At 42.9% G+C, this 14,273-nt stretch overlaps 1 protein-coding gene across 2 annotated transcripts in view; it reads left to right on the top strand.

Annotated features, from left to right (window-relative positions):
* LOC119419509 (lanosterol synthase) overlaps window positions 1-14,273 on the top strand; it is a 64,243-nt gene that overhangs the window by 31,074 nt on the left and 18,896 nt on the right. Inside the window, exons 1-3 of one of the 2 annotated variants that reach the window (XM_037686843.1) lie at window positions 8,653-8,775; window positions 9,082-9,220; window positions 13,649-13,757. The exons of the other annotated variant lie outside the window; for it this stretch is intronic. Coding sequence (XP_037542771.1) covers window positions 8,743-8,775; window positions 9,082-9,220; window positions 13,649-13,757 — 281 coding nt within the window. The 5' untranslated portion in view covers window positions 8,653-8,742. Of the gene's footprint in view, window positions 1-8,652; window positions 8,776-9,081; window positions 9,221-13,648; window positions 13,758-14,273 lie in introns of those variants that run through there. 2 annotated transcript variants of the gene reach the window in all.

The following is a 14,273-nucleotide window of genomic DNA, read 5'->3' as shown; positions in this document are numbered from 1 at the left end:
ATATATATATATATATATATATATATATATATATATATATATATATAGTGATGGCAGTTATCATTGGGCTAGGAGGGCTAAGCCCTCCCTCCTGGCATTTACAATAAAGATGTTAAAATAAACAACTTAAAAATAAATACATTTAAGAAATTATGTCACATTTTGTTAAATTTACAACAAAACTGGTGTCAAACCACTTGGGGAAAATCCCAGGGTTGTTCCAAAGGGCTAAATTCTGACAGCCCCGTTCTGTTACTGTTCCGTCATTGTTCAGAATGATTGACAGACGTCTTGCCACGCCCCCTCGGTTTGCGGCTCATTGGGGCAAATTTTGTTCAGCCCAGGGTCCGCCCACAGTCACAGGATTCATCCAATGAGGATGGACGTACAATAACGTGACTTGAGCCTGAGTGGATGTGGGCCTGGCTTGGTGTAGACTGATGCAATGGCAAGCAATATTAGCATAAACGAGGTGGATTATTTAATCAATAACCCCTTTTCCTTAATGTCTATTGAGGAAAAACAGGAGGTGAAGAGGGTGGGGCTGAACAGATGTGGATATTCAAATCCAGCAAAGAGAAAACCGTGCTGTGTAACCGTGCTGAACTTGGCCAGATAGGCTATTATTTCAGCTTGGTCCCAATAATATCAACCTGCCAGTTCGTTTTTATTCTTCTTATAGTTTACTCTGCGTTGTGTTTAATGATGACCAGAAGACGAACGTTGAACTGAATGCTGCTTAATTTGCATAAAAAACAAAACGTGCACTGGTCAGAATCATCTCAGCGGCACCGCGTTCCGTTTTCTCATTGAATGGACCTGTTGTACAATACACCTGCAACAAACCCCGTCTAAAGCTTATACACGCACAAGAGAGTTCTTTAAATTATTTTTCAAAGGTTAGAAATATGATCATTTTGTAAACAATGGTCAAATAAAACTCGCTTGGACATGTCAGCACAGAAGTGCAGGTGGTGGGGCACGATGTATACAATCAACAAAAATCAGCTGTTCCGACCGAAACTTTAAAAAAACTTTCTGCCACTTACACACTCCTTCATAAAAATGAACACCAAACAAAACTAAATCGTCTCACTGATTTGACTTTACGTAGGAAAATTTAGAGTCTCTGAAATAACTTAATTTCACCTATACGAGGAAGAGAGATCTGTCAATAATTTTTTAAAAATGTCCAATGAAAAGTCTGCAGTTATGCGCTCAAAAATATCCATCCATCCATTATCTTTACCCGCTTCTTCCATTTTGGGTCACGGGGGTCGCCGGTGCCCATGTCCAGCAATCACTGTGCGAGGGGTGGGGTACACCCTGGACAGGTCGCAGGTCCATCACAGGGACACATAGACAAACGAGACAAAAAAACATTCACTCTCTCACTCACACCTAGGGACAATTTTGTTACCAGTCAGCCTAACATGCATGTTTTTGGTTTGTGGGAGGAAACCAGAGTACCTGGAGAAAGCCCACGCATGCATGGAGAGAACATGCAAACTCCACCCAGAAAGTGTCCTGATGCATGCTCAATAATCCAGGTAGAAAAATTTAAAAAAGTTAAGTCTGGTCCTCTGGACATTCAAAAATGTCAAACAGGCTCTAGAGCAATGTGAATATCCTAACTGGGCCTTCTTGAAAGCAGAGAAGGAATCCAAACAGGACTCCAGTCAGCCATCAAGTGGAAAGGAGGAACCCAGACCAGTGGTCATTCCGTATGTTGCGGGCGTATCAGAGAAACTGAGACGTTTATTGTCTAAACATAACGTCCCAGTGGCTTGTAAACCCCAAAATACATTATGGCAAAGACTGGTTCATCCCAAAGATCCAGTCCCCCGGCACAAACAGAGTAATATTGTGTATGCTGTTCAGTGTCAGGAGGGCTGTGATCAGTCTTACATTGGGAAAACTAAACAGCCACTGGCCGAAAGGATGGCCCAGCACAGAAGATCAACTTCATCAGGCCAGGACTCTGTGGTCTACACTCATCTCCAGGCCAGTGGTCACTCTTTCAGGGATGAAGATGTTCACATCCTGAATAGAGAGGAACGATGGTTTGAGAGAGGAGTAAAGGAGGCCATATTTGTGAAAAGAAACCGTGCATCATTAAACAGGGGTGGAGGCCTCCGTGTTCAACTGTCCACCTCTTACAATGCTGTTATTGCTAGTATCACTCAACCCCCTGTGAATAGCAAACAGCCATCAGGGTGCTAACGATCCATCGCTAGGCTGATGGTCCTCCTTCATCATGTGAACAGCTAGTTTTGGTTGTCAGCAGCAAACTGGTTGATCCACTACGAGAAGGTGCTATTTATAAGACTGAGCTGAATACAGCATCTCAGACTGAGGAAGTGTTTCGGATGAAAGACGAAACATTTCTACTTTTTTGTTGTTGTAGTTTGTTTTGTTTTTTTGAATGTCCAGAGGACCAGACTTAACTTTTTTTGATCCACCCAGAAAGGCCCTTCTGGACCTGGATTTGAACCGGGGACCTGCTCGCTGAGAGGTAGCAGTTCTACCAGTTGTGCCACCGTGCGCAATTATTGCATTTATATGCAATTATTTATATAATTCATAACATGCGTTTTTCTTTGTCCTTCTCCCTATAGAAACTACAACTTGTCCAGACACTCTGTTTTGTCTATTTCCTGTTCTCTCTAATCTCAGCCTGCTGGAAGTTTCTTCCTGTTAAAATGAGTTTTTCCATTCCACCATCACCAATGTGCTGCTCAGAATTGGGGGATTGCCACAAAGTGAATATTTGAAGCAAACAGCTTGCTTACTTACATAAACAGGCAGCACGACACCTCAGTGGTTAACACTGCTACCTCACAGCAAGAAGGTCCTGGGTTCAATCCCCGGTTGGACCTGGGGTCTCTCTGTGTGGAGATTGCATGTTTTTCTCGTGCTTGCGTGTGTTTTCTCCAGGTACTCCGTTTTCCTCCCACAGACCAAAAATATGCATGATCTCAAGAGTCACCTCTTAGTGACCTTAACCTTCTTTCAGAGTGAGATCGGAAGAAAAAAATAAAATCAGTAATTAGACTAGGGTCTAGAATAAATAAGGGAGGGATCCAGGGCCTCTCTTCAGGTCCATAACCCTTCCATTCCACTAGGTCAGGGGTCTGCAACCTTTACGATCGAAAGAGCCATTTCTACCCCTTTGTTCACGAAATTAAACGTGTCCAGAGCCAGATGCCTGAGCCACCTCAACTGTCTCCTCTCGATGTGGAGAAGCAGCGGCTCTACTCTGAGTCCCTCCCGGATGACCGAGCTTCTCACCCTATCTCTAAGGGAGAGCCCAGACACCCTGCGGCGAAAACTCATTTCGGCCACTTGTATCCGAGATCACGTTCTTTCGGTCACAACCCGAAGCTCGTGACCATAGACGAGGGTAGGAACGTAGATCGACCGGTAAATTGAGAGCTTCGCCTTTTGACTCCGCTCTCTCTTCACCACAACAGACCGGTACAGCGCCCGCTTCACTGCAGACGCTGCACCTATCGGCCTATCGATCTCACGCTCCATTTTTCCCTCATTCGTGAACAAGACTACGAGATACTTAAACTCTCCACTTGGGGCAGGAGCTCCTCCCCGACCCGGAGGGGGCACTCTACCCTTTTCCGGCTCAAGACCATGGCCTCGGATTTGGAGGAACTGATCCTCATCCCGGCCACGTCACACTCGGCTGCAAACCGCTCCAGCGAAAGTTGTAGATCACGACCTGATGAAGCCAATAGGACCACATCATCTGCAAAAAACAGAGAAGTGATCCTAAGGTCACCAAAACGGATCCCCTCAAGACCTTGACTGCACCTAGAAATTATGTCCATAAAAGTTATGAACAGAATCAGTGACAACAGGCAACCTTGGTGGAGTCCAACTCTCACTGGGAACGAGCCCGACTTACTGCCGGCTATGCAGACCAAGCTCTGACACCGGTCGTACAAGGACCTAACAGTCCATATCAAAGGGCCTGGTACCCCATACTCCCGGAGTACCCCCCACAGGGCTCCCCGAGGGACGCTGTCGAATGCCTTCTCCAAGTCCACAAAACACATGTAGACTGGTTGGGCAAACTCCCACGCACCCTCCAGGACCCTGCTGAGGGTGTAGAGATGGTCCAGTGTTCCACAACCAGGACGAAAACCACACTGCTCCTCCTGAATCCGAGGTTCGACTATCCGATGGACCCTCCTCTCCAGAACCCCCGAATAGACCTTACCAGGGAGATTTAAGAGCATGATCCCCCTATAGTTGGAACACACTCTACGGTCCCCCTTTTTGAAGAGGGGGACCACTACCACAGTTTGCCAATCATGGGGAACTGCCCTGATGTCCACGCAATATTGCAGAGTCGTGTAAGCCAACACAACCCCACAACATCCAAAGATTTAAGGAACTCTGGGTGAATCTCATCCACCCCTGGGGCCCTGCCACTGAGGAGCTTTTTAACCACCTTGGTGACCTCAGCACCAGAGATTGGAGAGCCCGACCCAAGGTCCCCAGGCTCTGCTTCCTCAGTGGAAGACATGCCAGTGGGATTGAGGAGGTCTTTGAAGTATTCTGCCCACCAACCCACGACATCCCGAGTTGAGATCAGCAGCACACCACCTCCACTATAAATAGTGTTGGTGGCATAACACCCCCCCCCCCCATCATTTATTACCACCAATCAGTTATTGGTGGAGAATAACTATGGGAAGCTTCAAAAGGGGAGAATCTAGTAGCTGAGGAAGTTAATGTATTGTGTGCATACTCAATCCATGGTAGATTGCTGTGTCAAGAAGAAAGATTCTGCTCAACCTTAAAATTGCCTCCAGCTCCTGGTTGCACCTCTCAATCTGCCCATTAGATTGGGGATGGCAGCCCAAGGTAAGGCTAGATGATAAGCCCAAAGAGTCACAAAAAGCCTTCCATACCTGGGAGATGAATTGTGGTCCACGGTCTGAAACAATGTTTACTTGGATGCCGTGAATCTGACAGAGCCATTTGACTATAGTTTTTATGAACCATCTATAAAAATTAGCAAACCCAGAAAACACTGCAACTGTTTACGGTTTTTGGGTACTGGCCAGTCATCAAATACCCTTATTTTATCAGGGTCTGTTGTCACCTGTCCAATATAAAAAATTAAGCCCAAAAATTACACTGCATTGATGTGAAACTCACTTTTCAGGTTTGACAAAACACTGGTTCGACAGAAGTCTCTGTAAAATGGCTCGAGCATGGTTGATGTGCTATTGGGGATCCTGGGAATAAATGAGAATGTCATCCAAATAAACAAAGACAAAATATTAAAAAGAAAATATCTCAAAACAGCATTATCCAGGGCCTAAAAACTGCAGGGGCATTTGTAAGACCAAACGGCATGACCAAACATTCAAAACGTCCCAAAAGGGTTTTGAAAGCCATATTCCACTCATCCCCCTCCCTAATCTAGACTTATTGGTAGGCACTGCTTCAAAAACCTTTCTACGTGATGTAGAAAGCAAAAATAAACTCTATTCCTTGATGGATATTGAATCCCTGGGAGACTCTTTTTAGAGTTGCTGGTCCCGTTTAACCCAGTCAGAACCGGGTCATAATTTCATTATAATCCCATCTCTGAGCAGATCCAAAACCCCTGTACCAGTCTAGATAAATATCTAACATTATACAGGGACATAAGAGTTTTGTCCTTATTCTCAGCAAAGAAAAACCTTTCTCCCACTGGAGAAGTGGAAGGATGAATGATTCATGAGATCAGAGAATCTTCTATGTAATTCTTCATGGTTTCTCTCTTAGGAATGGATACCTTGTAGAGTCTGCTAGAAGTGAGTGGGGCTCCAGGCAGTAAGTTGATGGCACAGTTATAAGGGCAATGAGGGGGAAGAGACAGGGCCTTCTGTTTACTGAAAACAAGACTAAAAACACAATACAAAGCTGGCACCTTTGATAAGTCTGGTTCTTCTGATACAACCTGACATTTTTGGGCACTAAATACAGCAGAACATAAACATCTGGCTAGACACTTGGAACTCCAACTCTCCAACCTCTTAGTCCAGTCAATCACAGGGTTGTGTTTCTGTAAACAAGGATATCCCCAAATCATATGTGATGTGTGTGTGTGTGGGGGGGGGGGGGGGGACAAAAAACTCACCCTGTTCATGATGATTGCCTGAGATGTCTATGTGAATATTCTCAGTTTAATGGGTGATAGTAGGTTTGTCCAGTGAGAGCAGCCACCAACAGGAGATTCTGGAGGGGACCAGTTGATATATGCAATTGACTGACTAATTCCTGATTGATTAAATTATGTTCAGTGCCACAGTCTATGAGAGTCTGAATAGAGAGGTTAGAATTACTACCATATTACCCACCGGTATCTCTCATATTATTGGTGGGCTCTGGCTTTTAAGAGTAGAGGGCAAGAAACAACAAAGTGTCCAGACTTACCACAATAAATGAACTCCTTTGCTTGAATATATCATTGCTTCTTCTCTGGTTCAGGGTCATGTTCATTCATGAAAGTTTGAGGTGGTTCTCAAGATGGGGAAGACAAAAAAGAATGCACTCTGGAAGTAGAATGCTCAGGGGGTTTATAGTTCTTCTCGCAACGTGTTCACCAAGTTTATCTTGATAGCGAGATAAATGGCATTGTCAAGCGTATCAGGGTCCTCACTAGTGGCAATATAGTTCTTAAATTGCTCAGATGATGAATTTAAGAAATATATATAAATATACAGTTAAGTCCTATGAGGGGAGTGGTGGCGCAGAGGTTAGAGAAGGTGAGCCTGTGATCGGAAGCTCGCTGGTTCAAGCCCCGGTACCGACAACATCAAAAATGTGGGTGGGGTAGGTGAAGCACCTGCACCCACCCTCATTCATCCCATTCTGGGCTCTTGAGCAAGGTCCTTAACCCCCACCATCTGCTCCTCCGGGTGTCCTAATTAGCACCTCTCTGCTCCACACAGAGGGCTGTGGTAGCTCGGTGGTCTGTGGTTGCGTAAGGAAGGGCATCTGGCATAAAAAAGCCAAAACTGCCAAGTCTTCATGCGACTTAGTTCGCTGTTGCGACCCCTAAAATAGGGAGCTGCTGAAAGAAGAAAAAAATATATATATACAGTTAAGTCCTATGTTGGCGTGAGAACGGGAGGTGTGACTGGAATCAAGGCTGACAGCGGTTACACAAAATTGTTTGGAAGTAGAGGTAACAAGGTTGCAAGCTGTTGCATAGAGTGTACAGCATGCCTCCCGTCTCAGCTCCTCCATATTTGCCCTAGCTGTCTGCTGTTGAGAGTTGTGTATGGTGTCATATTGGGTGATTTTATCATTTGGGAAATCTAGTGTTCTGTGAATATTTTCGCTCTAGGATAAACTCTGGGATTTGAAGCTGGAGTGTTCTGTCATTTTTGCTGAGCAAAAACAAATGTTTTGACTGACAGTTTGCTTTTCCCAGGACACAAAGTTCATTCTCAATAATCCAGGTAAAAATCCAACAATGTTCAAAGGATGGTCAATGTTCAATCCAACAAAGGATTAAAGTACACAGAGGTAAAAATGTAAGTACTCTATGTTTACAGGTGAAAGAACAAAGTAGTAGGTCATCAATCTGTGGAGGATGGAATAGGATGAATCTCGAGCAACCATTAATTTTAGGATAATGCTTGCACAGAAAAGCTGTCTCTTATAGTGGATGAGTATCTCTTGGGCGTAGATGGAGAGGCAGAGAAGATTCCAGGACCAGGCGCAAGAACCAGTGGAGAATGTCAGTCATTTCGCAGGCAGAGTGGATGGTTGGAGCGTGACAGGTGGGACCAGAAAATTCAGGAACATGTAACTCAAAAGCCAAGTGAACCAAACACGCCAGCAATGGCTTCTGAAGAGAAGGATGCTTAAGTAGTAGAGAGGAGCTCATCGGCTCATCTGCTGCAGCTGTGCAGGATCTGTTCCACCTGTCACTTAGGAGCTGTTTGGAAGATGTATAATGCCACAAACGAATAGCTAAACACAGGAATCCTCACACCAGGAACTGTTTGATGTAAAATACCATTCTGGTGTGATTCAGTCCCTGGTATTGTTCTGGATTTGTTGTTTTTCTGAGGCTCCATACACTCAGTATATATAATCGGTAAGAACAAAGTGTATTGACTTTTTTTAAGACTCACTAAAGAAAAAGCATGGTTTATGCACAGATTAAATCTGTGTTTTCAATTATAAAAACATCTTTTGAATTGTGCTGAAAAATTAATGTTGCTAATTTGCATATCTTTACCTAATATAAAAATTAATCAAATGGTCTAAAATACTTTATCACTCTTTGCCATTCCAGGAGACAGTCCTCTGACACAAAGTACATAACCTAACCTCTTTTAAACAGGAAAATATAAGCTGTGTTTGTGCAGATGCTCAAGCTTCTGACCTCGTCAGAAACTGAGTTGATATTGTGTCATTTTTTTTATAAAATTAGACGATCTATGGTTGTTCGCTCAGTTGGTCTTCAATGTCTTTGTGTTTACCTTAATTTAAAGCATACATTTTGGCATCAGTAAGGACAATAAGAAGTGTAAAGTACATGTAATTAAGACCAAATTAGAAATGTTTGTGTTATCTTTCTCTAGAAAGTCTGTGCGGGGGCAAGGTGGACCCTATAAAACAAAACCGGTCACAGACCTGAGTCACTGGAGGTTGATCTCTGTGGAAGACCGACACAGCTGGGAATATGTGGAGGATCTCGACAGAGAGCAGACCATGCTGGAAGCTTATTCTCTGGGATTGGACACTGTATGTTTCAATTATGATTCTATTTATGAAAAACATGAACAATTGTGTTATAAAATATATTAAATTTTTGGTATAATTGAGGTCAGAATAAGTACGGACAACATTTAGGTTTTAAGCGTCTATTTCCACATTTCATCTTCTAAGGCAAAAACTTCTAAATATCCATTTCTCAAACATTCGGTGTGTTTTCTATGTGCTGTTTCAGAAAAAAACAGGACTAAGATCACAAAAATTATGCCAAACTGAAATGACATTTCCTGTTCGAGATAACCCTCCTCCTAAAAGGTAATCTGGTTTTCTCCACAGAGCAAGTTTGTTCCTGACTCCCCAGCTGCACAAACCGCTGTTGAAGCAGCTATGAAAGGCATGAACTTCTACAGTCAGCTCCAGGCAGAGGATGGTAGCTGGGTGGGGGACTTTGGCGGACCCCTCTTGTTTATGCCAGGTAAGATGCATCACTCTCCTGTTTTACTCCTGAGGTAAATATCTGCAGCACTTCCATTCTAACTGAACTATTTAAATAAACTATGGCGTGGATGGTGATGCAGACTTGTGGTTCTTCTTCTTTTTCTTTCGACTTTTCCCTCTTCAGAATCATCCTCCTCCATCTCACTCTGTCCTCTGCATCCTCTGTCCTCACTCCAACTACCTTCATGGCCTCTCTAACTGCATCCATAAATCTCCTTTGTCCTTTTCCTGGCAGCTGCATTTCTAACATCCTTCTACCAATATATCCACTGTCCCTCCTCTGGACATGTCCAGACCATCTCAGTCTGGCCTCTCTATCTCCCAGTTCAACCTGTACTGTACCAGTGATTATCTCATTCATAATCTTATCCATCCTTGTAACTCATAAAGAGAACCTCAATATCTTCATTTTTGCAACTTCCTGTTCTTTCTCCTGTCTTTTTGTCAAAGCCACTGTCTCCAGACCATACAACATAGCTGGTCTCACAACTGACTTGTAAACTTTTCCTGTGACCTTTGCTGACACCTTTTTGTCACAAATCACTCCTGAAACTTTTCTCCATCCACTCCATCCTGTCTGGACTCTCTTTTTCACTTCTTTAACACTTTCCTCATTTTCCTAGACAGTAGACCCCAAGTACTTGAAGTCCTGCACCTTTGTGACCTCTGCTCCTTGTAGCCTCACTGTTCCACCAGACTCCCTCTCATTCACACACATGTACTCCGTCTTACTACGGCTGACTTTCATTACTATTCTTTCAAGTGCATACCTCCACCTCTCCTAGTTCTCTTCCACCTGTTCCCTGTTTTCACCACAGATCACAATGTCATCTGCAAACATCATCATCCATGGGGATTCTTGCCTGACCTCATCTGTTAGTCGGTCCATCACCAGAGCAAACAGGAAGGGGCTCAGAGCCGATCCTGGATGCAATCCCACCTCCACCTTGAAGCTATCCGTCACTCCTACAGCACATCTCACCACTATCCTGTTGTCCTCATACATGTCCTGTACCAGTCTAACATACTTCTCTGCCACTCCAGATTTCCTCATGCAATACCACACCTCCTCCTTCAGCACCCTGTCATATGATTTTTCTAATCTACAAAAACACAATGGAGTTCTTTCTGACCCTCTCTGTACTTCTCCATCAGCATCCTCAAAGCAAAGATGGCATTTGTGGTGCCCTTTCTTGGCATGAAACCATACTGCTGCTCACAAATAGTCATCTCTCGCCTAATCCTTGCTTCCACAACTCTCTCCCAGATCTTCATCGTGTGGCTCATCAACTTAATTCCCCTGTAGTTGCTACAACTCTGCACATCACCCTTTTTTGAAAAATGGGCACCAGCACACTTCTTCTCTAGTCCTCAGGCATTTTCTCACCCTCAAATATGCCATTGAATATTTGAGTCAAAAACGTCACTGCCATCTCTCCAAGACATTTAAAAACCTCCAATGGTATGTCATCAGATTCTACTGTCTTTCCCCTGCTTCATTCTTTTCAGCGTTTTCCGGACTTCACCCTCACTAATCTTTCCCACTTCCTGGTCCACAGTTTCTATGGTCTCTACTCTTCTTTCTCTTTCATTTTCTTCATTCATTAGCTCCTCAAAGTATTCCTTCCATCTTTCCGTCATATTCTCCTCACTTGTTAGAACATTATCTTTCCTATCTTTAACAAGCCTAACCTGATTCACATCCTTTCCAGCCTGATCCCTCTGTCTTGCTAATTGGTGCAAGTCCTTCTCGCCCTCTTTAGTGTCCAGCCTCCCATACAACTCATCATATGCCTTCTGCTTTTCCTTAGCTACCTCCCTCTTTATTATTAACCTTTATTTCACCAGGCAAATCCCACTGATATCATAGATCTCTTCTGCAAGGGAGGCCTGAAGGCAGCCTAACGTGGATGTTTTTGGTCTGTGGGAGGAAAACGGAGTACCCGGAGAAGACACACGCAAGCATGAGAAAAACGTGCAAACTCCACACAAAAAAGACCCCAGGTCCAACTGGGGATTGAACCCAGGATCTTCTTGCTGTGAGGCAACAGTGCTAACCACTGAGCCTTTGTGCTGCTTTGCTCTACATCCCATCTCCTTATATTCCTGTCTCCTCTCTTCAGTCCTCTCACTGTCATATTTCTTCTTGGCTAACTTCTTTCTTTGAACGGCGTCCTGTATTTCCCTATTCTACCACCAGGTTTCCTTATCCATTCTCTGTCCAAATGACACACCAAAGTACTGTCCTCCCTGTCTCTCTAATTACTGTTGCTGTAGCAGCCCAGTCATTTGGAAGCTCTTTCTTTCCACCCAGACCCTTTAACAGCTCCTCTCTGAATTTCTCACAACATTCTTCCTTATACAGCTTCCACCAATTGGTCTTCTTCTCTGGGTTTACTCTTTTTCACAACAACAGTCATTCTACACACAACTATCTGATGCTGTCTGGCCACACTCTCCCCTGCCACAACCTTACAGTCTCCAGTCTCTCTCAGGCTTCTTCTTTTACACAGAATGTAGTCAACCTGCATACTCCTTCCTCCATTCTTATAGGTAACTCTATGTTCCTTCCTATTTTGGAAATAAGTGTTGACTACAGTCATTTCCATTCTCTTGGCAAAATCAACCATCATCTGTTCTTCCTGGTTTCTTTCCTTGACACCAAACCTACCCATCACTTCCTCATCCGCTCTGTCTCCTTCACCAACATGTCCATTCAGGTCTGCTCTAGAGATGCACTGATCCGATATCAATATCGGTATCGGTACAATATAGGAAAAACTTCTGGATCGGGTATCTGTGACAAAGTGACCTATCCATTTTCTGATCCAACCTGCAGAGATTTCCAATCCATGATGCATGTTGGCTTCAAACTATGGAATGGATATCCTGAATGGAGGCGTGTTTCATGAACCCAGAGTAATAAGACCTGCGTCACATTCAGGAAATCCATTTCATAGTTTGCAGCCAGCTACAACGTGAGGACTGAGTTAGCAGCACTGTGGCTAACTGCTAACCAACTTTTCATTGAAACATGTCCGCTGTGTGGAAGTATTTTACACTAGAAACACCACAAAACAAGAAAGCAACGTGCAATATCTGCAGAGCCATAGCACCACATTAAACCACGGTAAAGTTGTTTTACGTTGGACATTCAAGCTCCGTGGCTTCAGCGTGGCACTACTAGGCAACTCAACACCGGCCAGCCGCATCCAATCTGCCCCGCTAACTCTGCCCGTCTCTGAGGAGGGACAGACTGAGCGTGAATGACCAAAATCAGGTTGCTTGCTTCGGACTGAACAAGAAGAAGACATCGCTGAAGCCCCAGAGCTCGAATGTTTACCAAGAAGTTGCTAAACTTCATCGTAATTAATGACCAACTGCTATCAGTTGTAGAAAACAAAGGATTTTGCAGCTTGATACTTGCAGCCAAGATATAGTTTACCCTCCAGGAGATATTTATCAGTACAACAGTAGACTATCGTAAAAAAACATATGATTTGAAAATTACAAGAAAATTATGTATATATATATATATATATATATATATATATATATTTAAACAAAACAAAAACAGCTACATTATAAATTAAAAACAGGAACATGTCTGTTGGTTATTCCATGAACTTGGCAGATGTTTAAAGCCATTTAACATTTTATATTATTTAATTCATTTATTCATTCATTTAAAAGAAACAAAACAAATTAATCAAAAAGAAAACATTGAATGAAAAGAGTGCAGAAAGGAGAAAAATTGTATATCTGCCCCTTATTTAAGAAATTATAAAATAACTTTAAACAATCACTTAAATTCATCACTTTAATATCCACTTTAAAACTAGGAATAAAAAGAAACATGTTTTGTGTTAGCAGAATTTAATTCTAACTTTAAAACTTATCCAACATTAATAAAACTTACCTCAAGTTACCTTTTTGGACATGCATGCATATATTTGTACAAATCGTACTTGAGAGGAGATTATTACAGCCTCATATAAAATCAATGATGATGATGATATCGGAACTGGATTGGTATCGGCCGATATTTAGATTTAGGTATCGGGATCTGATCAGAAGTTAAAAAAAAAAAGTGGATCAAGGCATCTCTAGTCGGCACTGATCACAACTCTTTCCTCCCTGGAAATATTTTCTATCACTTCATCTAGATTTTTCCAAAATGTATCTTTCTCCTCCCCATCACATCCAACCTGTGGAGCCTAACCACTGACATTGTTTAGCATCAGACCTTCTACTTCTACCTTCAGGCGCAGCATCACCCTATCTGACACTTTTTTCACATTTACTATATTCTTTGCCAAATCCTCATTCAGGACCACTCCTACTCCATTTCTCTTTCTATCCACACCATGGATGCAGACTTTTGGTTGTCTGTTTATATTCCCAGGTCTTCTTGTTGTGTGTCATGTGACTAAGATCCAGCTGCCAAAGCCCTGGAAGATGGAGATGGTGAGGTACTTGCGCTCTGTCCAGCTGCCAGATGGAGGTTGGGGACTGTACGTCTACATCAAACATTTTATTTTGCAATTTGCTCACTGATATTTATCTGCTGTGAGAACATGCTTCGAACTGATCTGTTGAGCCTCGTGACAAAAGTGGCAAACATGCTGTTTCAGTTTAAGAAACTGAGGATACCCATTGATGAGGAGATTTAGGTGTTGTTCTGTCCCATTCTTAAGGGGTCCAATAGTTGGACACCCTATCACAGACATTACTCCTCCTCATCATCATAATGTGTCAAATGAAGTGAATCATACATCTGGGGAAACCCCAAATTCCCTCTTTTCAGCAACACTCTCTAGCTCCTCTTCCTGGGGGATCCCACAGCGTTACCCAAGCAGGGCGGATAGACAGGCGCTGGTCATAAAATTAGAATATTATGAAAAAGTTTATTTATTTCAGTAATTCCACTCAAAAAGTGAAACGTATATTATATTCATTCATTACACACTATCTCCTGACTGATATATTTAAAATGTTTATTTATTTTAATTTTGATGATTATGACTGAC

This window comes from Nematolebias whitei, chromosome 13, assembly GCF_014905685.2.
Source record: "Nematolebias whitei isolate Nwh7 chromosome 13, NemWhi1, whole genome shotgun sequence".
Taxonomy (NCBI): Eukaryota; Metazoa; Chordata; class Actinopteri; order Cyprinodontiformes; family Rivulidae; genus Nematolebias; species Nematolebias whitei.
Note: the sequence above shows the minus strand (reverse complement) of the source record. Positions and strands in the feature narration are given on the sequence as shown.